The 26,352-nt window shown below is 49.2% G+C and overlaps 2 protein-coding genes across 6 annotated transcripts in view; one reads left to right on the forward strand and one right to left on the reverse strand.

Annotated features, from left to right (window-relative positions):
- Positions 1-12,584, reverse strand: part of SERAC1 (serine active site containing 1) — a 59,820-nt gene extending 47,236 nt beyond the window's left edge. For 2 of the 3 annotated variants that reach the window (XM_062186984.1, XM_062186983.1), the window contains exons 1-2: positions 12,508-12,584; positions 2,000-2,091 (exon numbers count right to left, since the gene is read on the reverse strand). In XM_062186984.1, the coding sequence (XP_062042968.1) occupies positions 2,000-2,090 (91 nt within the window). In that variant the 5' untranslated portion in view covers position 2,091; positions 12,508-12,584. Of the gene's footprint in view, positions 1-1,999; positions 2,092-12,507 lie in introns of those variants that run through there. The other variant, XM_062186985.1, reaches the window with a different exon arrangement.
- Positions 12,585-12,686: 102 nt separating this feature from the next.
- Positions 12,687-25,811, forward strand: GTF2H5 (general transcription factor IIH subunit 5). Of its 3 annotated transcripts, none has more exons than XM_062186986.1 (3): positions 12,687-12,759; positions 13,630-13,702; positions 25,453-25,811. In XM_062186986.1, the coding sequence occupies exons 2-3, from the start codon at positions 13,668-13,670 to the stop codon at positions 25,631-25,633; spliced, it is 216 nt and encodes a 71-aa protein (XP_062042970.1). In that variant the 5' UTR covers positions 12,687-12,759; positions 13,630-13,667; the 3' UTR covers positions 25,634-25,811. The 3 variants fall into 3 exon arrangements, with proteins under 3 accessions (XP_062042970.1, XP_062042972.1, XP_062042971.1); XM_062186988.1 differs by having other exon boundaries at positions 12,719-12,790; XM_062186987.1 differs by lacking the exon at positions 12,687-12,759 and adding an exon at positions 12,797-12,900.
- Positions 25,812-26,352: the final 541 nt, after the last annotated feature.

Here is a 26,352-nt window from a genome sequence, read left to right on the forward strand (position 1 = left end):
GTTACCCACGCTGGTCAGGTCCTGCGGCCGGCCCCCAAAACCTATTTCCCCTGTACCGTGTGGGACAGGCAGAGGCAGGCCTTGGTTCAGAGCTTCAACTCCTGCTGCCAAGCAGACAGCTGCACTCCTGACTGGGGGTTGAGGAACTCTCCCCGACTCACTCCCTGGCCCTCAGGGCCTTGGACCTTTGTGGTGGCTCCCAGGTGGGGAAGAGGCCAGTTCCAGGAGGTCCAGAGACACGAGCAGGGGTTGTGACACGCAGAGCTTCTTAACCGTGCAACTCCTCTGGGACACGTTTCCCGCCAAGGTGGCTTTCTGAACTCCTGCCCCCGCCTCCCCGAGGCCCAGAGAGCACCCAGCTGGTTCCTTCTCTGCAGCCATCACTCGCTGTCTCTTTCAGTGGGCACTGGAACAGAACACAGCCTCACGGCCTTTTCTCCTACCCTAAGGTAAACTCATCACTCCTGAGTTTGCTTTGTTAGAAGTAAGAGAAAAGCTCCCTTCTCCATCTCCACTTCTCTTTTAAAACACAGAGGCAGAATTTTCTACAGGAGAAGGACTTGTCCAAAACACAGATCTGTCTTAAAAATGAAAAGGGAGGGGCTGGCGCTGTGGCACAGCAGGGAAATGCCACCATCTGCAGTGCTGGCATTCCACATGGCGCCAGTTCGAGTCCCAGCTCCTCCACTTCCGATCCAGCTCTCTGTTGTGGGCTGGGAAGTCCTTGGGCCACTGCACCCGTGTGGGACTCGAAGAAGCTCTAGGATCCTGGCTTCAGATCCTGCTGTTGTAGCTCTTTAGGGAGTGAACCAATGGATGGAAGACCTCTCTACCTCTTCTCTCTGTAACTCTGCCTTTCAAATAAAATAAATAAATCAAAAAAAAAAAAAAAAGAGGGAGCGCCATGGGAACAAGGACTTAGTCAACGCTGTATCTGTAGGTCCTAGCACACCTGCAGCACCTGGCATACTGCACAGTCAGTAAATACTGCTGCTTATCAGATGAACGAAAGATGATCTAGGCCAGTCTCCTCATTTTACAAACAAAGGAAATACATGCTTAGAACAGGGACTTCACTCTTCCATTCAACAAACACTGTGATCACCTACTACACGCTATCTATCAGAATAAACAAGGGGCTGGTGCTGTGGCATAGCGGGTAAAGCCACCACACGCAGTGCCAGCATCCCACATGGGCACCAGTTCAAGTCCCGGCTGCTCCATTTCTGATCCAGCTCTCTGCTCCGGCCTGGGAAAGCAGAAGAAGATGGCCCAAGTCGTTGGGCTCCTGCATCCTCATGGGAGACCCGGAAGAAGCTCCTGGCTTTGGATGGGCACAGCTCCAGCCGCTGTGGCCAACTGGGGAGTGAACCAGCAGATGGAAGACCTCTCTCTCTGTCTCTCTTTCTGCCTCTCCTACTCTGTGTAACTCTTTCAAATAAATAAATAAACCTTTTTTTTTTTTTTAAAGGAATAAACAATAGGATGTAACAGTAAACATTAGCAGGCTTATGGTCTATGGGGGGAGTCAGATGGCTAGCCAAGTTCTGCACTGACTCTCTGGAAAGACAAGGGACACACAGAACCTGGCCCAGGGTGTCAGGGAAAGCTGGCTGGAGGAGGGCAAGGCCAGTGCAGAGGACATCAGAACAGCTCCCGGCCTCAATGGCACAGGGACAACCTCCCCCTTGCTCACCACGGCATTCCTAGGACCTAAAACACATGCCTGGTCCCTTGTTTTACAGATGATAACGCGGTGATATTTAGTGTAGAAGGAGGAATATGAATTTGACAGAGAGAGTAAGGGATGGAAAAGAGTTTCCAAGAAAACAGAGTGTGTAAGGGTCTGGGTCTACAAATCCAGGGCAGACCATTAGTCAAGGAAGACAGACAAGCAGGAGACGTCTCACGGGTGAAGAAAGTTCTGCGGCTCCCTCTGGAACCGCCACCATCCCATCACTGCTTCTACCAGAAACGTGTCTGCTCCAAGTACACTCACGGATCTCTCTCCAGCGCGCGAGACTCTGCGGAGAGGCAACAGACGTGCCTATTCTTCGGCAACAGACGACACAGTACGCAGCCAGGGACATCCTGTGTAGGTAGAACCATTGCACAGGTTTAGCATCTTGTTAAAAACATTTCTTTCAACTATCAGAACAGGTTGCCGACACAGCAGACTGTCCCCAGGGTTAGATTTCTCAGTATCAGGAAATACCTTTCCATCTAAAAAATATTTCTTCCTTAAAAAATGAAAGCAGGGGTGGGCACTTGGTCCAGCAGTTCAGGCACCAGTCAAGACACCCACCGTCCACACCAGAGTACCTGGGTTCAATTCCCAGCTCTGGCTCCCAGTTCCAGCTCCTGCCAATGCAGATGCTGGGAGCCAAAAGTAATGGCTCAGGAAGTAGGGTTCCTGCCACCCATGTGGGAGTTCTGGATTGAGTGTCCAATTCCCGCTTTGGTCCCTCCAACACTGCAGGCATTTGGAGGAGTGAACCAGTGGATGGATGTGTGCTCTCTCAGCACTGAGACTTACCAGAATAATATTTTGTTAGTACTTTGATTATTCTTCAACCTATATCCAATTGTGAAGTGATTAGTAGGAAATAAGAAAATATAAATAATTAACCAGAGCATAATGACATTTAAAGATTAAACGTCTCTTTCAAAATACATGAACTGGCCAGCACCGCGGCTCAGTAGGCTAATCCTCCGCCTGCGGCGCTGGCACACCAGATTCTGTCCCAGTCGGGGCGCCGGATTCTGTCCCGGTTGCCCCTCTTCCAGGCCAGCTCTCTGCTATGGCCCAGGAGTGCAGTGGAGGATGGTCCAAGTCTTTGGGCCCTGCACCCCATGGAAGACCAGGAGAAGCACCTGGCTCCTGGCTTCGGATCAGCGCGGTGCACCGGCCGCAGTGCACCAGCCACGGCAGCCATTGGAAGGTGAACCAACAGCAAAGGAAGACCTTTCTGTCTCTCTCTCACTGTCCACTCTGCCTGTCAAAAAAAAAAAAAAAAAAAAAAAAAAACATGAGCAGCAGCTGGTTTTGTGACGTAGTGGATAAAGCCACTGCCTGCAATGCTGGATCCCATGTGGGTGTCTGTTTGTGCCCCAACTCTGCTCCACTTTCCATTCAGCTCCCTGCTAATGGCCTTGGAGAACTTGCAGAAGATGGCCCAAGTGCCTGGGGCCCTGCCACCCATATGCGAGACCCAGAGAAGCTCCTGGCTCCCAGTTTGGCTTGGCCCAGCCCCTCACTGTTACAGCCATCTGGCGAGTGAACCATCTGGGGAAGGAAGATCTCTCTCTCTGTAACTCTTTCAAATAAATAAATCAATCTTTAAATATATCTATGCATATTTATGTCTGATGACTGAAGGCCCTGCAGAAACACAGCTCCAAAGGGGAGATGTACTTAGAATCCGTAGAAGTGCTCAGCTTTTCTCTGGCTCTTCAGGGTGTTACCCAACTGTGCTTCAGTCTTTGAAATTTAATTGTCAACTGTTGGCATCTATCAAGGGAGGAGAACTGTTGGCCAACTGATTCACCAGTGAGTTAAGCTGATCTGAATATGATGCAATCATTTCTAGAACAACTCAGTATTCTAGAACCCATCAGTACTTTGGATACTTCTCTGTTGTTATTGTTATAAAGGAATAGAAGGTGCCAGGAGGGACTCAGGTGAGAAATAATCCCTTGGTTCAACTTATTAAAAACTTCCAGAAAAACAAAACAAAAACTTGCAGCAGCCTAGAGATTAGGGGGAAATTACTTGCTGTACAGGAGTAAGACATGTTAAAAAAAAAAGAAATGTTTGTAGAGATAACACTACAGAAAAAGGTTTCGACTGTTTCTTATCTGTGACTCTTAACACAGGTTGGTGACTAATCAAACTAATTTAAGCAGCATTGTTTTAAAGGTCATTGTTTCTTATTTTCTCATTTGTTTCATGGGTTACTTACTGCCACTTCTCTATGAGACACAGATAATGGCAAAAATGGGCTCAGCAGCTTAAACCGATGCATGTGATGCTGGCAGCCTTTTTGGGCCGGTTCACGTCCCAGCTGCTCCACCTCTGATCCAGCTCCCTACGAATGCAAGGCAGTGGAAGATGGCCCAAGTGCTTGAGCCCTTGCCACCCGTGCGGGAGATCCGCATGGAATTTCTGGCTTTGGCCTGGCCCAGACCTGGCTACTGTAGCCATCTGAGGAGTGAACCAGTGAATGGAAGATTTCTCTGACTCTCCCTCCAATTGCCTTTTGAATGAATCAATCTTTTTTTAAAAATGATGTGCATACCTTAACAAACGAGGCGGGCACTCTGAGAACGAGAGCAGAGCTAATGTACAGATTTGTGTTTTAGTTCATGAAAACTGCACTAAAAATGAAGAGCAAAAGCACCTGCTGCTTCTTCCAACCTTCACATCTACTACAAAGAGTCAACTGTAGAACACACAAGTATTCTTCAGGACAATTTCTTTGGCCAACAAACCTTTTTTGGATTAACTTAAACTCATCTCCTACCATGATGTAGAAATCTGAGTACCCTCCCCCCATCTTATTTCCTCGCATAGAGCACTGGCCTTGGCAATGTTCTCTAGAATAAAATGCTCCATTATGAACTCTCTAACGCTCAGCTCTCTGAGACTTATTTCTAGTTCACCTGCTCTCCCGTCACCCCAAGCCTTGCTCCCTTGCTCTTCCCAGAGTGCACAGCCATTCTGTGGCTATGCTCGCCCCCCACCAGCCTCAATGCCACAGTGCAGCCCATCAGGCGCCCTCTGCTGGCTCCTCAACGCGAGCCCTCTCTCCTTATCCTGCACCCCTCACCTGAAATGTGTGCTCTCTGCTCCTACACAATGGCGGTGGGGAGGGAGTGGACAAGACAATTCAGGGTTGGCCCTAAGCTTTTCTGCTGTCCCTGGTCAGCTCGCTCTCTTCTAAACAATCCACACATCCTCCAGGCCTCCCGCCCTGCCTCCAGCCCTCTCAAATCATCCTGTGCCTCACTGCACTCCAGATATGAAGACTATGATGTCCTCACCCTGCCCCCATACCTATACTCAAGGCCAAAACAAGAACTTGAATTGTTATTCTTTAGTTTAGCAGGGCAGAGAGTTTATTAATAAACTAGAACACAAAATTGTAAATACCAGGCTAGGTATTAACGTGGAAACTATTTAAAATGAGAAACCGGGCCGGTGCCATGGCTCAACAGGCTAATCCTCCGCCTAGCGGCACCGGCACACAGGGTTCTAGTCCCGGTCAGGGCGCTGGATTCTGTCCCGGTTGCCCCTCTTCCAGGCCAGCTCTCTGATATGGCCCGGGAGTGCAGTGGAGGATGGCCCAAGTGCTTGGGCCCTGCACTCCATGGGAGACCAGGAGAAGCACCTGGCTCCTGCCTTCAGATCAGCGCGGTACGCCGGCCATTGTAGGGTGAACCAACGGCAAAAGGAAGACCTTTCTCTCTGTCTCTTTCTCTCACTGTCCACTCTGCCTGTCAAAAATAAAAAAAAAATAAAAATAAAATAAATAAAATAAATTTAAAAATGAGAAACCACTTTAAATTACTGGTATCTTAGAAATGAGGTAGCTTTCTGTGCAATCTCATTATTTATCAGAAATGCTTACTCTTAAGGGTACATGCAGCAGTCTACACTCCGATGTCTTCATGTTAATGCTTCATGGATTACGGGTGGAGCCTTGTCTAACTGCAGTGGCTAGGAGGTGGGGCTCATAGGAGGTCTTTAGGTCAACTGGGGTGTGCCCTCAGAGGGTGGAGCCCCTGAGAGCGTTGCATATGAATGGGGTTCAAGTCAGGCCTGGCTTCTCTCTGCCTCTGGGACCACCACGCTGGGCTTCCACCAGACAAGAGGCCACGGGTCACCTGGCGCTGAACTGTAACCTCCAGGGAGCTGAAACAAACCTTTCCTTCCCCGGGACAAAAAGCTGGCGACTGCGCTTACACAGAAACGCTCTGGATCACAGCCGGCGTTCCCTCACGGCTCTGAACCGACAACTGTGGCGATCTCTCCCCCTGGAAGGGGCCGTGGCAAGTGGGGCACCCAGCCCAGGCTTCTAACCATGGGAAGGCTGCGCTGGCCTACAAACGTGCCTTTTTCTGTACCGCCTGCACCAGCTCTACGTGGATCTTCACCTGTTCCGCTCTCAGTTCTGGGAAAAGGGATTATCCCTTCCTGCATGGGAAAGCCCCCCTCGATCTTCCAGATTCCACCTTTCACTTCCACGGGGACTTCAATTCATTAAAGATCTTTTCTCAATCTTCACACACAGCCTCTTTCTGGGCAAAAATGCTGGTTGTCCAATGTTTTTCCATCAAAAACAAAGGAAAAATAACTCTCCCTCAACCCTGGGGCTGCTGTTACCACCTCCTGTCCACCTCCCTCCGCAGGACCCAGGTCTCCCCCAGAACCCGCAGTCCACTCCCTCTCAGCATCACCAGCACTGGACCACTCCCTCTAGCTCCTACTGTCACCTGCCTTCTAGTGTCATTCTCACATCTGCTTACTCCTTCCCCTTCCTTACTCAAACACCTGTCACAGGCACAGGCAGCTGAGACCTAAGGCAGCAGAGCCCCCTGCCCTTCCTGAGGTTATGGTGGGGTCTGTGGTCTGCCCTCAGATACCAGTGTTGGGGGCCAATGCTGTGGTGCAGCAGGTAAAAGCCACACCCTGCAGTGCCAGTATCCCATATGGTCACCGGTTCGAGTCCCAGCTGTTCCAATTCCCATCCAGTTCCCTGCTAATATGTCTGGGAAAGCAGCAGAAGATGGCCCAAGTACTTGGACCCCTGCACGCACATAGCAGACCCAGAAGAAGCTCCTGGCTCCTCTCCTCTCTCTACCACTCTGTGAAACTCTGTTTTTCAAATAAATTTAAATATATATATGTAAACATATACAAATTTAAATATATATATATATACACACACACACACACACATATATATATACATATGCTGTGGCATAGTGGGTAAAAGCCACAGCCTGCAGTGCCGGCATCCCATACGGGTGCCAGTTCAAGTCCTGACTGCTCCACTTCTGATCCAGCTCCTTGCTAATACGTCTGGGAAAGCAGCAGAAGAAACATAGATACTTTATTAAATATCTTTTTTGGGAAAAAAAAAAAAAAGGAAAATAAAACCCAGCACTGGGCCCCTCAGATACATATAACTGCTTAGTATCATCACATCCTTGGGCCCTGCACCCGCATGGGAGACCAGGAGGAAGCACCTGGCTCCTGGCTTCGGATCAGCGCGGTGCGCCGGCTGCAGTGGCCATTGCAGGGGTAAACCAATGGAAAAGGAAGACCTTTCTCTCTGTCTCTCTCTCTCACTGTCCACTCTGCCTGTCAAATATATATATATATATATATATATATTGAGTAGTGTTTTGTTTTACACCATGGGTGTGTTAGAATTACGACTTAATTTTCATATACTGCATTTGCTTGATAATATGCCATTAAGTCAATTACCTCTGAAATCATGCATTTGTTCCAGCTCTCTGCTACGGCCTGGGAAAGCAGCAGATGGCCCGAGTCCTGGGGCCCCTTACTAAAAGTTCTGGAGGTGAATCCACTTATAGGCTCCTTCAGGTTGTAGGCGGACCTCAGTCCCTTCAAGTTACTGGCAGAACTGTTTCTTTGGGCTGTAGGACTGAAGTCTTCATTTCCCCACTGGTTATCTGGGAGCCACCCCAGCTCCCGGAGGCCTCCCTCTGGTCTTTGCAGGTAACGCCTTAATCTCAGAGCTGCCAAGCGCTTATCTTTCTCACGCTGCCACATCTCTGACTCCTTTGCTTTCTTTCTCCACTTTTGAGGGCCCATGTAACTGTACTAGGCTATTTAATGTTTGTAACATTAATTCTATCTGCAAAGCCCCTTTTTCTATATAACAATCATAGATTATCATAAGCAGCTATGAGCATTCTGATAAAATCTTGCTTTCGTTTCTTATTAAATACTGAGGGGTAGAACTGCCAACTCACAGAACAGATATACGTTCAACATATTTTTCAAAGATTTTATTTGGAAGGCAAAGTTACAGAGAGGGATAGAGAGAGACAGGGAGATCTTCCATCCACTGGTTCACTCCCCAAATGGCTACAACGACCAGAGCTGGGCCAGGGTGAAGTCAGGAGCTTCTTCTGGTCTCCCAGGTAGGTGCAGGGATCCAAGCCCTTGGGCCATCCTCTGTTGCTTTCCCAGGCCATTAGCAGGGAGCTGGAGGGGAAGTAGAGCAGCCAGAAACTGAATCGGTGCCCATATAGGATGCTGGTGCTGCAGGTGGCAGCTTATCCGCTATGTCAGAGCGCCAACCTCACATTCAACTTTCTAAGACACTGATAAATATTTTTCCAATACAATTGTACTATTTTACAACCACAAACAGGAATAATGGAGCAGAAGAGGTGCACATGCTCCATGTCCTTGCCAGTATTTGATGCTACTGGCCTGTTTGATTTTGCCTCGTTGGGTACATATGTTATCTCAATTTGGTTTTCTTTTGCAATTCCCTGAAAATTACAGTTTTCAAATGCATCGTAGCTATTTTTTGTGTGAATTATCTGTTACATCTTTTACCCAATTTAAAAAATGTATTTTTTTAATGAGTTACTAGTTCTTTACAACCTAGAAACAAATCCTTTATCAGATACGCATACTAACATACTGGGAAGATTCTCTCCATATATGATTTGCCTGTTCATTTTCTTAAAAGTATCTATCAATGGAACAGAAGTTTTAATTTTTTTAAAAGATTTATTTGCAAGGCAGAGCGATAGGAAAGGGAGAGACAAAGAGAAAGAGATCTTCCACTCACTGGTTCACTCCCCAGATGGCTGTAACAGTGAGGGCTGGACCAGGCCCAAGTCAGAAGACGAGACCTCCATCTGGATCTCCAATGTGCAAGGCAGGAGGAGTCTGAGTACCTGAGCCATTTTCCCAGGAGCATTAGCGGGCAGCTAGATTAGAAGCACAGCAGCAGGGATTCGAACTGGTGCTCCAAAAAGGAATGCCGGCGTGGCAAGGGGTGGCTTAACCTGGTGTGCCACGACGCTGGCCCCAGAAGCTGTGATTTTGATGACGTTTCTTTCATCAGTTTTTTTTTTTTTTTTTAATGGTTACTGCACCCTGGGTCCTGGTCATGGCTGCTTATCTCAAAATTACATGTCTGCTCATGATCTTGTCTAAAAGACAGTTTTAGCTTTTACATTTAGGTTTATGATTTTCTCAAGTTAACTGTTATGTATTGGCTAAGACGGAAGCAGAGGTTTTTTTCACTATATGGGTATCCAATAGTCAGCACCACTTGTTGAAATAACTTTCTGTTCCCCACTGAACTGACTCAGTGTCATGTTCAGAAACTGTCTATGGAAGTATGGACTGGATTCTCTATTCCATTCCATTGAACAATCTGTCTGTCCTCATGTAAATACCACACTGTCTTGGTTATCTCAGTTTTATAGTAAATCTTGATACCAGACAGTATAAATTTTCCAGATTCCTTCCTCCATTTCAAGACGGATTCGTTTAGGTGCTTCAGGCTTTGCTATAATTTCAGGGTCAGCTTGTTAGTTTTAATTTAAAAGGGCTTTTGGGGTTATGATGCTGGTCATATTATAACTGAAACACTGACTTTAGGTAAAGAGAAATTATAGGAGACTAACAAGGTAAAGATAGGAAACTAACAAGGGAGATATTATGAGTAACACATGAAACAATTTTTTTAAAAATCCATTAAATTTAACAACAGATGTTACTGGGAGCCTCAAAGGAATAGCATGACCGCTCTGGCTGGAGAAGGAATTAGACATCATTTCACTCCTTTAATTTACTGATAAAGGCTGAATTGTACCCGGTTGCCCCTCTTCCAGGCCAGCTCTCTGCTGTGGCCAGGGAGTGCAGTGGAGGATGGCCCAAGTGCTTGGGCCCTGCACCCGCATGGGAGACCAGGAGAAGCACCTGGCTCCTGCCATCGGATCAGCGCGGTGCGCCGGCTGCAGCGCGCCAACCGCAGCGGCCATTGGAGGGTGAACCAACGGCAAAGGAAGACCTTTCTCTCTCTCTGTCTCTCTCTCTCACTGTCCACTCTACCTGTCAAAAAAAAAAAAAAAAGAGGCTGAATTGTAGCTAGGGACACAAATACCTCAATAAAGACTACATCATCTTTCCCTCCAGGTAAGTGTGGTCATTGACTAAGAGCTGATGAATAAAACATAACAGATGTGTCGCGTGCAACTTCTAGGAAGGAGCTTTAAAGACGGTGTGCCTTTCTTCCTCCTCCACGTTTCCCACTTGGCTAGAATAAGCAAGTGACAGCAGGAAGTGAGCCATGCCAGGCAGGAGGCGGCATGCCAAGGAGGGCAGGAGAGCGCGACAAAGGAACCCCTGTCCCTGATGACCACCGAACTGCTGTCACACCAGCCACGGACCACCTGCCTATGCAATCTTTGAAAACTGAAGCCATCACCGTTTTCTGTGTAATATACCGGAATCCGAACCTTACACACACAAGTTTTAAATACCCACATGCCAGTGATCCCAGAGTACCTCTAGCCAGACTCTGTTCCCAGACTATCAACCCAACAACTACATTTCCACTCACATGTCCAAAACGCCCTTCTCTTAACTGTCCGAAACAGAATTATTTTTTCTCCCCAAAGTCTTCCTGCACTTACCTTCTCCATCACTAATTTATGTAAAAGGTTTTGAATTGTTAGTAAACGATCAAACTTGTAGCTCAAGCAAAAAACAAGTTTAGGTGTTGCCCGTGACTCTTTGTTTTCTGCTCACTCCATATCCAAGCCACGCACAATTCCTGTTCCCTGCCATCACACACATCTCAGATCCACCCACTTTTCGGCATCTGCACTGCTACCACACTTGTACAGTTCAAACAACCATAAACTTCTCATGTGGAGTCATGCAACAGCATCCTCCACAGTGCTTTTTGTAGCCTAAGAAATCCTTCTCAATCGGGTGAAAAAACTCTGGGGGTGAACGCTAGTGATGGTTGCACAATGTGAATGCCACTGAACTAGAAGATATTAAAACAGTACACCTAAAATGATTGTAATGGTACATCTTATATTTATTTAACAAAGAAAACAAAAAATGTTTCTTAGGGAGGTATGTTTTTTCTAAGTATCTTGCAGATGTATCACATTCAGATTATTAACCCATCCGGAAATGCCTGCTGTGAATGGTGTGAAGCCGGAATCTAATCCTTGCCTTGTTCCACGGGAACATCAAGCTCTCAGCATCATTTGCCGAAGAGCCGGTGTTCCGGCATCACTCTGTGGCACACGAAGCCCCCGGATGTACATGGGTGTGCTTCAGGGCTCTCTCTTCTGCCCCAGGAGTCTCCTTTTCTATCCCGGAACCAACACCACCCTGTCTTAATGATTACGGTTTTATATTATGCTTTGATACCTCGCAAGAAAGAACTTCAGCTTTTTTCTTCTTCAAGACTGACTTAGCTATTCTTGGTCCTTTGCCTTTTTATATAAATTTTGAAGTCTGGGTTTCATGAGAAACCAACACAGTGATTTTAACTGGCATTGCACTAAATTTACAGCCCTGGAGAAAGCCGACGTCTATTTGATATCGCGCCTTCCGATCATGAATATGATGTATCTCTCCATTACTCAAGTCTTCCGTGTGTTTCAGTAAAGCATTAAAATTTTCTCCCTAAAGGACCTAATGCCTTAGTTTAACTAACTTCCAGATAACGTTTAGTCTTGGAAGTTACGGATTATCTTACTATTATTAAAATCGCTAGTATTTTGCTGGTATCAGTTTTTTTTTTTTTAATTCAGAAATCTACCTAAAGACCATTTCTGACACTCTCCATACAATCCCTACCGCGTCACCACCTGGCATTTTGTCCTTAACGTTTTAGCGGCTCTCTGTACCTTCACCAATAGACCGCAAACGTCTAGAACACGGTTTGGCACTCAGGTGCACAACCTGATCCAGCGGATGCCGGCTTTAAAACCGGGTGACTTGGAGAGACACGCGAAGGAAAGGCAGGTGTTTAGCGGGAGGGGGCGGGCGGAGTGCAGGTCACAAACAGGTCCCCAGCGCGGGCGTCCGGCCAGCACCCCGAACCCCCAGCCAACGCCCACGGGGAGCCAAGGGCACTCGCCAGCAACGAGCGCCCGGGACGCAAGGGAAGGCTCGGGGATCGCGGCTGGACCCCGAGGGACCACGCGGGGAACCGGCAAAAAGCCGCGCGGACCTCAGCGGGCAGGCGCCTCCGCAGAGCGCGCTCCGGGCCGGCCTCGGCGGGGGCTCCGCGGCCCCTCCGCCGCCCCCGCGGGGACCCGGCCTCGCAGCGCCCGCAGCAGGGCAGCCGACGCCAGAGGACACGCGGGCCCCGAGGACCGCACAGCGCCCCTCACGCCGCGCGGCCTCGCCCACCACCGCCCTCCCACGCGCCGCCGCCCCCGTCCGCCCTCGCGAGCCCGACCTCCCGGTCCTCCTACCTGCCGGCTCGCGGACACGGCCCGCCCCGGCCGCTCACCGGGAACCCCGGCGCCGCGGAGCCCACCCTGCCGGCGCGGCCGCCCCCGGCCTTCCACTCGGCGGCGGCGGCCCGTGGCCCCGCCCACGCGCCCAGCGCGCCCCGCCTCCCGCCGGCGCGCTCCGCCCACAGAGCGTCCCCGGCGCGATGACGTAACGGGGCAGCCGCGCGCGCGCTGCGGGACGTCTGGGAGCCGCCGGGTCTGTGGGCTGCGGTGCGTGGCGAGCTTGGGGCAGGCCGGCGGGGTGAGGCGCGTGGGAGACCGGGCGTTCCCGGGAAGAGAGGGCGCAGAAAGACCCGGAAGTCTGCCCTCCAGGTGCTGGGGCGCAGGAGTACGCCCCGCTCTGACGCGGCGGTGGGTTTCCGTGCCCTGGGCCCCGGGGTAGCGGTTGGAGGGGTCAGGGGGCGCCCGCCGCGCCTGGGGCTCAGTGCTCAGGGCCTGGGGGACGCGGTTTACCCGGGGAAGGAGCCCGCAGTGGCTGTGTCCCCCCCACCCCCGACCTCCCGGTCCGGCCCGGGAAGAACCGCCCCCCCCACCCCGACCTCCCGGTCCGGCCCGGGAAGAACCGCCCCCCACCCCGACCTCCCGGTCCGGCCCGGGAAGAACCGCCCCCCACCCCGACCTCCCGGTCCGGCCCGGGAAGAACCGCCCCCCACCCCGACCTCCCGGTCCGGTCCGGGAAGAACCGCTCCCCCACCCCGACCTCCCGGTCCGGCCCGGGAAGAACCGCGCCCCCACCCCCGACCTCCCGGTCTGGTCCGGGAAGAACCGCCCCCCACCCCCGACCTCCCGGTCCGGCCCCGGGGAGAACCGCGGCTTAGGGTCCGGTGGGGCCGGAGTACGGGGCCTGCGTTCCCGCGGGGCGCGGCACGGCGCGGCTGTGGGGTTCGGCTGGCCGCGGCTGGAGCTGCAGGTGTAGTGTGCGTGGTGGACGGCTCCGCACAGACTCCGTTTTGTTAAAAGACCAGATTGGCTGCGTGTCTCCTTTGTGCTGGCTTCGGCTCTCATAGACTTCGCTGTTTATACTGACGTGGAGTGGCCGTTACTTCCGAGTGATGTGTCCGCCTTGTCCTTTCTTATTAGCTTGGTTGAGATCCTCTGCCCCTTCCGGCTGGACGAAGATGGTCAACGTCCTGAAAGGCGTGCTCATAGAATGGTTAGTAGTTTTGATACCTCGTTTACATACTGCGTCAAACACGTCTGACCTTTCCTGAGACCAAGTCCCTTTTTTGTTTTGTTTTCTAAGGTCGGAATGCAATCAAGTCTTTCCGTTTTCTGCACTTTTAAAAAGTGAAATGTTTTGTCGCTAAATTTCTTCGGGGTGGGGGGCAGAATTCAGTGTCTCCGTTGCATTAGTGTAGTTGGCATCATTTCCAACGATTTTTGATCAAAATTGATCAGCGTAGTCCTGGAGAGAAAGGGTACTCGTATTCTCTTCCAGCCATCAGAAGGTGACCAGAGTTACAGGGCCTGTAAGATCGTAGGAACTCTGTTGCCTTCATTACAAACTGACCTTTAAGGAGAAAGAGCCCATTAGCGGTTTCTTGAACCCCTTTGCACACATGCCAAAGAAGAAACCAGAGACCATCCCGGGCAAGGTTGAGTTCACCAAAGCAGTGTAACCTACAGGGCTTGGTGATTGCCCAGTCTTCAAAATCTGGACTTCAGGCCAGTGCCACGGCTCTATAGGCTAATCCTCCGCCTGCGGCGCCGGCACACTGGGTTCTAGTCCCGGTTGGGGCGCCGGATTCTGTACCGGCTGCTCCTCTTCCAGTCCAGCTCTCTGCTTTGGCTCGGGAGTGCAGTGGAGGATGGCCCAAGTGCTTGGGCCCTGCACCCGCATGGGAGACCAGGAGAAGCACCTGGCTCCTGCCATCGGATCAGCGCGATGCGCCGGCCACGGTGGCCATTGGAGGGTGAACCAACGGCAAAAAGGAAAACCTTTCTCTCTGTCTCTGTCTCTCTCTATCTACTCTGCCTGTCAAAAAAAAAAAAAATCTGGACTCCAGAAACAGTCTTGCTCATTGTCCACTTGCTGGCTCACCCACCAGTGTCTGTCCCATGAAGGAACACTGCCTGTGACCTTTGTGTGCCCCTGAGATAGCCATCGCACAGATGCTGGTGTGTATCCTGTGATGGTGAGCAAGCCTGGGGAAGGGGCGAGGACAACAGCCGACAGATTCGAGCAGCACCCTCCAATAGGAACAGAATGCAAGCCACATATGTAATCTTGAATTTTTTAGTAGCCACTTTTAAAAGTAAATTTAAATGGGTAAAATGAACATTTTGTTTAACCCCAACATATTCAAAATATTCTTTCAGCTTGTACTGAGTTTTCAAATAACAACAACAACAAAAAAAATGTATTTGAAAGGCAGAATTACAGAGAGGCAGAAAGAGAGATCTTCCATCCACTGGTTCACTCCCAAAACAACCATGTCGGCCTGAGCTGAGCAGATCTGAAGCCAGGAGCTTCTTCCGGGTCTCCCACCTGGGTGCAGGGGCCCAAGGACTTGGGCCATCCTTCACTGCTTTCCCAGGCCATAGCAGAGAGCTAGATCGGAAGTGGAGCTGTCAGGATTCAAACTGGCACCCACATGGGATGCCAGCGCTGCAGGTGTGGCTTTACCCACCATAGCACAGCTCCAGCCCCAAGAAACAATCTTTAAAGTCCGGTGTGTATTGTGCTTTTCCAGCATATCTCACAGACTGACCATATTTCAGTTGCTCTGTAGTGAGTGTGACTTGTGGGTTGCCTTATGGTTAGTGCAGATCTGGAGTTTCGGCATGGGTGACCCAGCACAGACTGCAGCAGCTGAAGGAGAAAATGTTTCACGGAGGTGAATGGGCTATAACCAGGAGCGGTGAAAGGTGGAATGATGTGAAGACAGACTAGATGAGATGCAATCGATCTTTGATAAGAGCTGTTTCAGTGGCGTGATGGGAAGGATGCCACATTGGAGTGTGTTAGCCCCCCGATGGGAAAGATGCCAGATTGGAGTGTGTTAGTCCCCCCTCCTCCATGGAGAATACTCTTCCAGACCCGCTGGTGATGCCGAACCATAAATGTAATGCCTTCCCTTTCTTACCTAAGCACTTACGATGCACTGTGGTGATAACTTGCAGTTTGAGATGTGAGAGTAAAAGTAACAGGAATTCTCTTAGCGTCGCAATTTCATGAGTGGAGGATTGATTCTCATCACAGATCAAAGCAACACCACACTTTTTTCCTGTGCTTATTAAGTGGAGAATTTTCACCGCTTCACTTGGAGCAAGCGTTTTACAGCTTCTCTCTGTTTTACCCGATTTGCAAGCTCACTGCTCTTGCACTTTGGGGACAATTACTGAGTAAAATCAGGGCGCCTCAGCACAGCAGTAATCTGACAGCCGAGGTCACTGAGATGACTGAGGGGCAGGTAGCACATCCAGCAGGACCGAGCAGGGCCGTGAGAGACTTCGTCACACTGCTAAGAACAGTGCTTGTTCCTGGAGTTTTCCTTTTACTATGTTTGGACCACAGAAACTGCAAGGAAGGGGAGACCACTGTGCTTCAAAAAGGGGAAATGAGGTGAGGAAGTCGAGACTCTCACAGGGGTTTTGTTGTGATAAGAAGCAAAAGGGGAGAGGTGGTCAGGAACTCGGGTTTGGTTTTTGTTTTGGTGTGAAAGACTGGACTATTGAGAACAAACCGCCAGAGAGGAGACGTCTCCACCTGGAAATCTAAGGGGGCTAAGATCTGAAAGTTGGGAACAAGGCTGCTGGGCTGTCTTGGAAGAGCTTTAAGCGCGACGGGCTCATTTATTGTCGTAACCAACCTTGCCGTCTTCCTGGTTGGTCTTTTAATAATTTTCTGATACAGAAGCACAGAGTGTCAGCTATCAGTTTTTCCCTTTCCAGTTCTGTGTGTTCTTCACCCCTGGGTCTGATATTCACTTATCTCTCGGCGGCGGGGGGAGGGACTGTGTTTTTACTTCTGCTAGTGTTTTAAGTTTCTTTTTTTCTTTTCCAAAGATTTATTTATTTATTTGAAAGTCAGAGTTACAGAGAGAGAGAAGGAGAGGCAGAGAGAAAGAGGTCTTCCGAAACAGCTGGAGCTGCACTGATCCAAAGTCAGGAGCCAGGAGTTTCTTCCGGGTCTCCCACGTGGGTGCAGCAGCCCAAGGACTTGAGCCATCTTCCACTGCTTTCCCAGGCCATAGCAGAGAGCTGGATTGGAAGTGGAGCAGCCAGGACTAGAATCAGTGCCCATATGGGATGCCAACACTGCAAGTGGCGGCCCCTCTAATGGTTTTATAGACAGGCAAAGACCAAGGAAAGCAGAAGCAGAAAAACAAAGGGGCTTGGTCATTTCAAAGGTCATCTCCCCGTAAGTCAGGGTGAGGGAGACAGTAGAAGACAGCGGCTTGGTTAACATCAGGTTCCCTTTTGTGTGTGAGGATGAAGGCAAAGAGAATTTCACGATCTCTCCCGTGGAAACTGGCTTATTTGGGAAGTTCAGCTATCTCTAGCCATGGTTTCTCTGAAGGTCACATTAACAACATCAGCTCTGTGACGTGGAGATTTAGCAGGGGTGACTTTTTTTTTTTTTTTTTTTTACTTTTAGCAGAAGCTTAGTCCAAAACAGCGACTTCTTGTAAGTTTTTTTTTAAGCTTATTTTTATTTGAGAGACGGGTCCCACTCATTGGCTCACTCCCCAGATGCTTGCAACAGCTGGAGCTGGCTAGGCCAACCCAGGGAAGGAACCCAATTATTTGAGGCATCCCTTGCTGTCCCTCAGGGTGTGCATTCGCAGGAAGCTGGAATTAGGACCAAACCCAGGAGCTCTAGTGTGGGGTGCAGGCGTTTTAACTGCCGTCTTAACTTCTGGGCCAAATGCCCACACCTCCTGTAATTTTTAACAGATTCTCCACTAAAGAAGCAAATAAATCCAATTCAAGTGCTGGCCAGTTAGGTCTGGCTTCAGTAAATTCAAAAATCAAGCCACCTGGATAAAATAAGGCTTTTTTTCCTCCCAAGACTTACCAAAAATGAAAGTCTAAGCTAAATCAAAAATGCTTGTTTTGAGGCCAGAATTGTGGTACAATGGGCTATGCCACTGCTTACAACACCAGTATCCTATATGAGCACTGGTTGGAGTCCCAGCTGCTCCACTTCTGATCCAGTTCCCTGCTAATGAACCTGGGAAATCAGAAGACAGCCCAAGTATTTGGGCCCCCACCACCCACATGGGTCAACCCACTGTGCCACAGTGCCAGCCTCCAGCCCTCGCTTCTTAGTAAGATTTGTTCGCTGGACTTCCCCAGGCACCCAAAACCATGTCTGAGACATATATGGGAGGTGCTTAATAATTCTTTGTTTCCTGGATGAACTTTGTTAGTAGAACTCAGTCAAGGTTTGTGATCTCTGCCTAAACCCCGGTTGTTAATGTTCCTTTACTGCCTTTCTATTTATGGTGAAAATCAGTGGATAAAGAAGTATTTGGGCCGGCGCTGCGGCTCAATAGGCTAATCCTCCGCCTTGCGGCACTGGCACACCGGGTTCTAGTCCCGGTCAGGGTGCTGGATTCTGTCCCAGTTGCCCCTCTTCCAGGCCAGCTCTCTGCTGTGGCCCGGGAGTGCAGTGGAGGATGGCCCAAATGCTTGGGCCCTGCACCCCATGGGACACCAGGATAAGCACCTGGCTCCTGGCTTTGGATCAGCGCGGTGCACCGGCCGCAGTGCGCCTACCGCGGCGGCCATTGGAGGGTGAACCAACGGCAAAGGAAGACCTTTCTCTCTCTCTCTCTGTCCACTCTGCCTGTCAAAAAAAAAAAAAAAGTATTTGATAAATAGGATTCAAGTTCCATAGAAAAAAAAGTGTTCACTGGGCCTCATTTTTGGCAAGATTTTAAAATAGTTTTTAGGGCCGGCGCCGTGGCTTAACAGGCTAATCCTCCGCCTTGCGGCACCGGCACACTGGGTTCTAGTCCCGGTTGGGGCACCGGATTCTATTCCAGTGGCCCCTCTTCCAAGCCAGCTCTCTGCTGTGGCCCAGGAAAGCAGTGGAGGATGGTCCAAGTACTTGGGCCCTGCACCCGCATGGGAGACCAGGAAAAGAACCTGGCTTCTGGCTTCGGATCAGCGAGATGCACCGGCCGCAGCGGCCATTGGAGGGTGAACCAACGGCAAAAAGGAAGACCTTTCTCTCTGTCTCTCTCTCTCTCACTATCCACTCTGCCTGTCAAAAAAAAAAAAAAAAAAAGTTTTTAAATGAGCTGGCTATTTTCTAGTTGTCGTTTTGGGGGGCTTTTTTTTTGTAAGATTTATTATCTATTCAAAACTCCGAATTACAGAGAGGGAGAAATAGAGGCAGAGAGAGAGAGAGGTCTTCTATCTACTAGTTTGCTCCCCAAATGGCCACAACGGCCAGGGCTTGGCCAGGGCAAAGTCAGGAGCTTCATCCAGGTCTCCTATGTGGCCTAAGCACTTAGGCCCTCTTTCTCAGGCACATTAGTGGGGAGGTGGATCAGAGCTGGAGCAGCTGGAACTCAAATCAGCTCCCCTATAGAATGCTGGGACTGTAGGCAGCAGCTTAACCTGCTGTACCACAGTGCCAGCCTCTTCTAGTTGTGTTTTTCAAAAAGCAAGTACCCAGGGCCAGCACTGTGATGTAGCAGGTAAAGCCGCCTACTGCCGTGCCATCATCCCATATGGGTGCTGGGTCTAGTCCTGGCTGCTGCACTTCCTGTCCAGCTCTCTGCTATGGCCTGGGAAAGCAGTAGAAGATGCCCAAGTCCTTGGGCCTCTGCATCCACGTGGGAGACCTGGAAGAAGCTCCTGGCTTCAGATAGGCCCAGCTCCAGCCATTGTGGCCATTGGGGAATGAACCGCAGATGGAGAACCCTCCCTCCCCCCCTTTCTCTGCCTCTGCCTCTCTGGAACTCTGCCTTAAATAAATAAATAAATAAATATTAAAAAATAAATAAAAAACGAAAGCAAACACCTGAGCTGGTGCTGTGGCAAGTGGGTGCTGGTTCACGTCCCAGCTACAGAAGATGGCCCAAGTGCTTGGGCTTGACTCTTTAGCCGGAGTCAGCCCTGGCCATTGTGGCCATTTGGGGAGTGAACCAGGGAGTGGAAGATCTCTCTCTGTAAATCTGCCTTTCAAATAAATAAATAAATCTCAAAGGAAAAGAAAAAGCAAGCACCCTCCAAGCTGCCGAGATGAATGATGATGCAAGTGCAGTCGAAAGCAGTCTGTTTTCTGAGCTTTTGTATTTTTGAATAGGATACTGTTTCTAGACTGCAAGGAAGTGACAAAAACTACCAATGTGTGCAGTTCAATATTCTAATAAAATGTAAATTGGTTGATGGAGGAATTTTCTGTAATCAGATAGTAGAGCTATTAAAATACTGGCAAACATTGTAAGTAATAGGGGGCAGTGATATAGCACAGTTAGAAAAAGCTGAGTTCTTGAATTCCTGGCTGATTATTATTACAAGGATAGTTTAAAATTGACTAAGCAAAGACTATCATTCTGCTGGGATGGACAGTGCTGACAACTTTGACCAGTTAATTTTGAGGTCTGTTTGCTAGCTAGCGACATCATCCTGGTAACCCAGGACCCAGCCCAAGCTGCTGTAAGGGGTGATTGATGGTTCTGCCCTCCACATTTCCAGGACAAGGCATTTTTCTGAGTAGTCCTGAGCCCAGGATTTCAAGTATGTACGTGGGCACTTGTTTTTGTTTTTGTTTTTGTTTTATAATTTATTTATTTGAAAGGCAGGGTTACAGAGAGAGAATCTTGCATCTACAGGTTCACTCCCCAAATGGCCTCAGTAGCTGGAACTGGCCATGCTGATCTCTGTCCACAGGTCTTACTTGTAGTGATGGGGCCCAAGTACTTGGGCCGCCTTTTGCTGCTTTCCTAGGAGCATTAGCAGGGAGTAGGATAGGAAGTGGAACGTCTGGAATTTGAACTGATATGTGATGCCGCATTGCACGCGGTGGCTTAACCTGCTGTGCCGCATGCTGCCACCTGTTTTGTTTCCTTGGCAGCGGGTTCTCCCAGAGCCTTCCTCCATGTAGAAGTTTAATGGTCCTGTGTTCGGACAAGAATATTCCAGAGCCTTGTGTTTCAAAATACAATGTCCCTTGAACTTTGTCTTTTTTCAGTTATAACATGTTGCACTTCAGCTATATGCTTGAGAATTCAATCTCAAATTACTTCTTCCCATCTCTTTTCAAAAATTGTTGGAAAACACCCTGAAAATTGCTATAGAACCCCCAAAACTGGATCCACTCACCTGATGCACTGCAAGCCCACTACGGTGCAGGTAGTGGAGGAAAGTGTGTGTCACGGAGGAAGGAGCAGGGCAGCCATTGCTTAGTTCCCAAGCTTCTCAGGGGTTGGGCGTGAAGATTCTTACAGATTGAAGTTGGGGTTCAGAGGTGCGTGTGCAGCTCACGTCCAGGTACCTGGTTGGTCTGTGCTGCTGGAGGCCCTCCTCTGATTGGTCAGCAGTGTCATGTTTTTTTAGGGAATTTTGATGATGGCAGAGTAGGCTCCAGTGAGTCAGGATGGCAGTTACTTCTTGCTTGGAGTTCCTAAAGGAGAAATCCCTCAAGACAATACCAAACGTCCGGTTGTTATCTATAGGGGAGATGAAGACCTCATGGGACTTGTGTCCTGGGACCCTGTAGGGCCGATGAGTTAATTTTATTTATTTTTAAAGATTTATTTTATTTATTTGAAAGAAAGAGATACAGAGAGAGGTAGAGACAGAGAGGTCTTCCATCTGCTGGTTCACTCCCCAGATGGCCGCAACGGCTGGAGCTGCTCTGATCCGAAGCCAGGAGCCAGGAGCTTCTTCTGGGTCTCCGAAGCAGGCTCAGGGGCCCAAGGACTTGGGCCATCTTCCACTGCTTTCCCAGGCCACAGCAGAGAGCTGGATCAGAAGAGGAGCAGCCGGGACTAGAACCGGTGCCCATATGAGATGCCAGCACTTCAGGCCAGGGCTTTAACCTGCTGGGCCACAGCGCCAGCCCCCGGTGAGTTAATTTTAATAAAAGCAGGGCAAAGAAAGTTTAAGCTGTGTAGGGAGGGAGGCTGGGGGATTGTGGGAGATGAGGATCTTAAAGTATCTAGCAGATAGATGTTAGAGACAGTTATCTCCATGTCTCACTGAGCAGTCATTCTGGGCTATCTCATTCGTCAACTGTGTCTCCCCAGGAGGAGATGATATACCATTGGAGTTCAAGGTGATTTGAAGAACACACACGGGGATGGGACACAAAATTTTTTTTATATGACCAGTTTATTTGAGGTAAAAATTAAACTAACACATCATATTCTTGGTTTTGTGCCACATGGAATTAAGCTTAGGATTTAAGGGTTATTTAAAGAAAAATATGAGGTAATTTAAAATGTAGGTGTTTCAAGAGATGGCTAAAAATACAAAGATAGCTGCAAATGGCAGGAAGTGTGACAGCACTGGTGAGCTGAATCAGCACAGGTGTGAGTCCCAGCACCTCTTGGTTTCAGTGATGTAACTTTGACTTTGTGGAGATGGTGCGAATCTCTTCCCCGTGGGTAGCCCTTGCCACCAGTAACGCCTCTTAGCGGCCAGTCACCAGGGCGAGTAGGCATCAGCTGTGAATGTGCGAATCTAGGCAAGGAGGTGACATGCCGCGTTGGCAGTTTAGAATGCCCTCTCATCACTTGCCACCTTTCAACCTGAAGTTTATTGTAAAGGGCTAGCAGAAAACATTTGGTTATCTAATTGCATAAAATACGTTCTGAGAGACTCTGTGCTCAAAGTGTGAAATGTTAACGTTTTCTGTATTTGCATAAATCTGTGACTGTTTTCACCATTGCTTTGTTTGTAAGAGACCCGTTTTCTCGCCCATCCATCGCTAGCTCAGAGACCTTGTTCTCCTTATGCCCATCATGCCTGTTGTTTTCTGTGTGTCGCTCAGAAAGCCACAGGCTACCAGCCACGCTTCACCCCTGGACTCAGTCTTACAGCTGTGTTTGTCTGCTGGTTTTGCTTCCTCCCTGCCCACCCCTCCAGTCTGCCTTCTGGGACGCGGCGAGGTGAGCACAGCAGAGCTCTGCACCATCGGCCTCTCTGAGCATCCCCTCCCCTCTCCTTGCTGCTCTAAGAGAGGCCTTCCTCCTGAGCACGCTGCTTCTCCCACAAGCCTATCAAAGGATGCCTCTTCTCCCCTTTCGTATTCCTTGTACCGTTGGACTAGAAAATAGGATACGTGTCTCCTCACTGCCACTTGTGAAAGTTCTTTGCTCTTCCACAGAGCCCCAGTGAGGAGTCTCCCTTCCTCAGGCCACCCTCTCAGCCTCCCTGTTAGAGTCCTCAAGGCCCAAAGCTTCACTGGGGGTTGGTCCAGGAAGCCTGCCTGCGGCTCTCCAGTGGTCTTCCTCACAGTTCTTGGTGAGTTCAGGGTCCGTGTGGACACCCCAGCCTGTCTCTGTCCACCCTCTCTGGTGAGCTTGCCCACTACGCTGTCGCAGCCACTCAAGCACGTGGTCACACCTGCCACCAAGTCCAGCTCACTGTCACTGCAGTCCCTTCAGAGTCTCCTTTCCGGGCTTCCAGCTGCGCCGCCACCCTGCTCCCAGTGAGCTCCCCTGGGACCCTGACTGTGCACCTCCTTCAGCTGCACCAGAGCTGCAGCCACCGATCTGCCCCTTCCCAGCTCCACTCTGCTCTCCTGCTGTGGCAGCAGCATTTCCCAGAACGCTTGCTTCCGTCCTCTCTCTCCTGCTCCCTCCCATTCCGAAGCCCCTCACTCAAGCTTCCTGCCCGTGCCTCCACTGAAGCTGCCCTGGTCGAGATCGGCAGCTTTCCAAATCCAGCGGTCAGTACGGCCAGCTCGTATTCCTACTATAACCTATTAGCTATGTTTGAAACAGTTGCTCTCTCCCTCCCCTGAATAACCTTTGTTCATTTAGCTCCCAGGACACAGGTTTTCTCCCGCCTCAGTGGTCAGTTCATAATGCCCTTGGCTGAGTCCTTTTCTTCTGACTGATGCTGGGATGTCCAGGACGTGGACTTGGACTCTTTGTTGCTATGCTCACTCCCTTGTCAAGGCCCTTGAATTTTACTCTTCACTGTTGAACTCCAGAATTTCGCATCCAACTTCTTACTCAGCTTTTTCCCCTTGGTGGCAGTAGACATCTCAAATACGACATGCCTATAACCAAACTCTTGGGTTTTGAGTTTGTTTGTTAAGATTTTGTTTGTAAGAGACCCGTTTTCTCGCCCATCCATCGCTAGCTCAGAGACCTTGTTCTCCTTATGCCCATCATGCCTGATGATGCAGAGAGAGTTACAGACAAAGAGGTCTTCCATCTGTTGGCTCAATCCCCAAATGACCACAATGGCCAGAGCTGAGCTGATCTGAAGCCAAGAGCTTCTTCTAGGTCTCCCACATGGGTGCAGGGGCCCATGCACTTGGCCCATTTTCCACTGCTTCCCCAGGCACATTAGCAGGGAACTGGGTTGGAAATGGAGCAGCTGGGACTCAAACCAGCATCCGTATGGATGCCGGCGTTGCAGGCGGAGGCTTATGCCACAGCACCAGCCCCCAACAAACTCTTGGTCTTAACTGCAAACCTTTTCTTCCCACATTTCTCCTCTCTCAGTAAAAGACAACTCCATCCTCACATTTGTTCAGACCAATCATCTCGGCGTCTCCTTGATTCCTGTCTTTCAAAGCTCAGCCAAGTGTTGGCTTTGCATCAGTATACTAGAATTCAGTCTCCACTCATACAACCGAGTCCACATCATTATCATGTCTTGCCTGGATTACTGCAGTCACTGATTGGTCTCCCTGTTAACGCCTTGCCCCGACACTCTGTCTTTTCTTACCCCAGCAGTTAGCACGATCCCTGCATTTTAAAGTCTTCAGTTTGAAAGTTAAGTCATGTCACTCCATGAATTACCTCCAAACCTGTACTCATCTAGCGATTGAAATAATCCCTTATGTTGTTAACGTCACTCAGTATCAATGTTTTTACTTGAAAGAAAGCAAGCTGATTTTTTATTTTCAGCGAATTACACTGTTATCTTTACAATTGATATTGACATTCCTTGGTTCATCAAAAGATTGTGTTTTCTCTGAGAATTATAAAAATCTGTATTTGAAGTTTATGTTCTTTTGCTAAGCACCCTACTGTGAGACATGGGCTTTTAATATATATTGCCCACCACGAGGGAGATATCTCTTTGTCTTGGAACCACTCTGTTCGTTCAAAGTAAGAACCACAAGAAAATAGAATTGAATGGAGATCTCTTTGAGCCCAGTATTCCCCCAGTGGATGTTTTAGGATTTCCTTCAAAGATTCTGAGGGATAGTTCATACTGAAGGTCACACAGTGGGTAGTGAAGGAGCTGAATTCACACCTGACTCTTGCCATACACCATTAGCTTACTAGAGTGACTGTTAAGATATACTTAACTTATTTGAAAAGCAGAGTGACATGGAAGAAAAGACTGAGAAATCTTCATCCCCTCGTTTGTCCCCAAGCGGCTGCTACAGCCAGATCTGGGTCAGGCCCAAGCCAGGAGCCAGGAACTCCAGTCTAGTCTCCCACATGGGTGGCACAGTCCCAAGTACTTGGGCCGTCCTCCACTGCCTTCCCAGGCACATTAGCAATAAGCTGGGTCAGAAGCAGGCAGCCAGGACTTGAACTAGCTCTACGATAGAGGATGCCACCCTGACCATGGTCTCGCTCTCAAACTTGTACTAATAGTTCTAAAGCATTTGAGGTAAAGAGAAGTGAGGGGTTAATAGTTCAGAATTTTAAAAATCATCCTAAAACTTAACATGTACTGAATTTAATTTCTCAGTCTCTGCGGTGTGATTTGACAAGATGTCTTACAATCGTGTGTTTATCTCTACAGCGATCCTGCCATGAAGCAGTTTTTGCTGTACTTGGATGAATCCAATGCCCTAGGGAAGAAGTTCATCATTCAAGACATTGATGACACCCATGTCTTCGTAATAGCAGAGTTGGTTAACGTCCTCCAGGAGCGAGTAGGTGAATTAATGGACCAAAATGCCTTTTCTCTTACCCAGAAGTGAAAATAAAGATACTGATCACTTGGGAATTGCAAGCAACAGTGTGAAGGACTGTCCCCACCCAGTGTTTTATGTGACTGATTAGACATGAGGCAAGTGCTGCAGAAAAGACCATGGGATCATTTATTCAGGAAAAAGCCCTGAGCTGATTTGTTTTACACTAGAATTAAAAAAACAAAAACGAAATCCTCTAACAGTTGTCTGTGGTTTGATTTTTATTGTCCTTTATTAAAATATGAATGTAGGGGCTGGTGCTGTACAGATTAAGCAGCTGGTTGGATTGCCTGTGTCTCCTATTGGGGAGCCTGGGATCAAGTCCTGCCTCTATTTCTTCCTACCCAGCTTCCTGCTAATGAGCCTGGAAGGCAGCAGATGATAGCCAAGCCCTAGGATTCCTGCCATCCACTTGAGAGACTCACATGGAGCTCCTGGCTTGGCCCGGCCCAGCCCAGCCCCAGCTCTTTGGAGCATTTGGGGTAAACCAGCAAACGGTAGATCTCTTCCTCACCACCACCACCTCTCACTCCATCACTCTGCCTCATAAACAAATCTTTATATATAAATATAACAGATGGATATTTGGCCTACCCATATCAGAGTGCCTAGGTTTGAGTCCCAGATCCACTCCTGATTCCAGCTTCCTCCTAAGGTACATCCTGAGAGTCAGCAGGTGATGGCTCAAGTTGGTTGGGTCCCTATTACCCATGTGGCAAACCTAGATG

The sequence above is a fragment of the Lepus europaeus genome, chromosome 3, assembly GCF_033115175.1.
Source record: "Lepus europaeus isolate LE1 chromosome 3, mLepTim1.pri, whole genome shotgun sequence".
Lineage (NCBI taxonomy): Eukaryota > Metazoa > Chordata > Mammalia > Lagomorpha > Leporidae > Lepus > Lepus europaeus.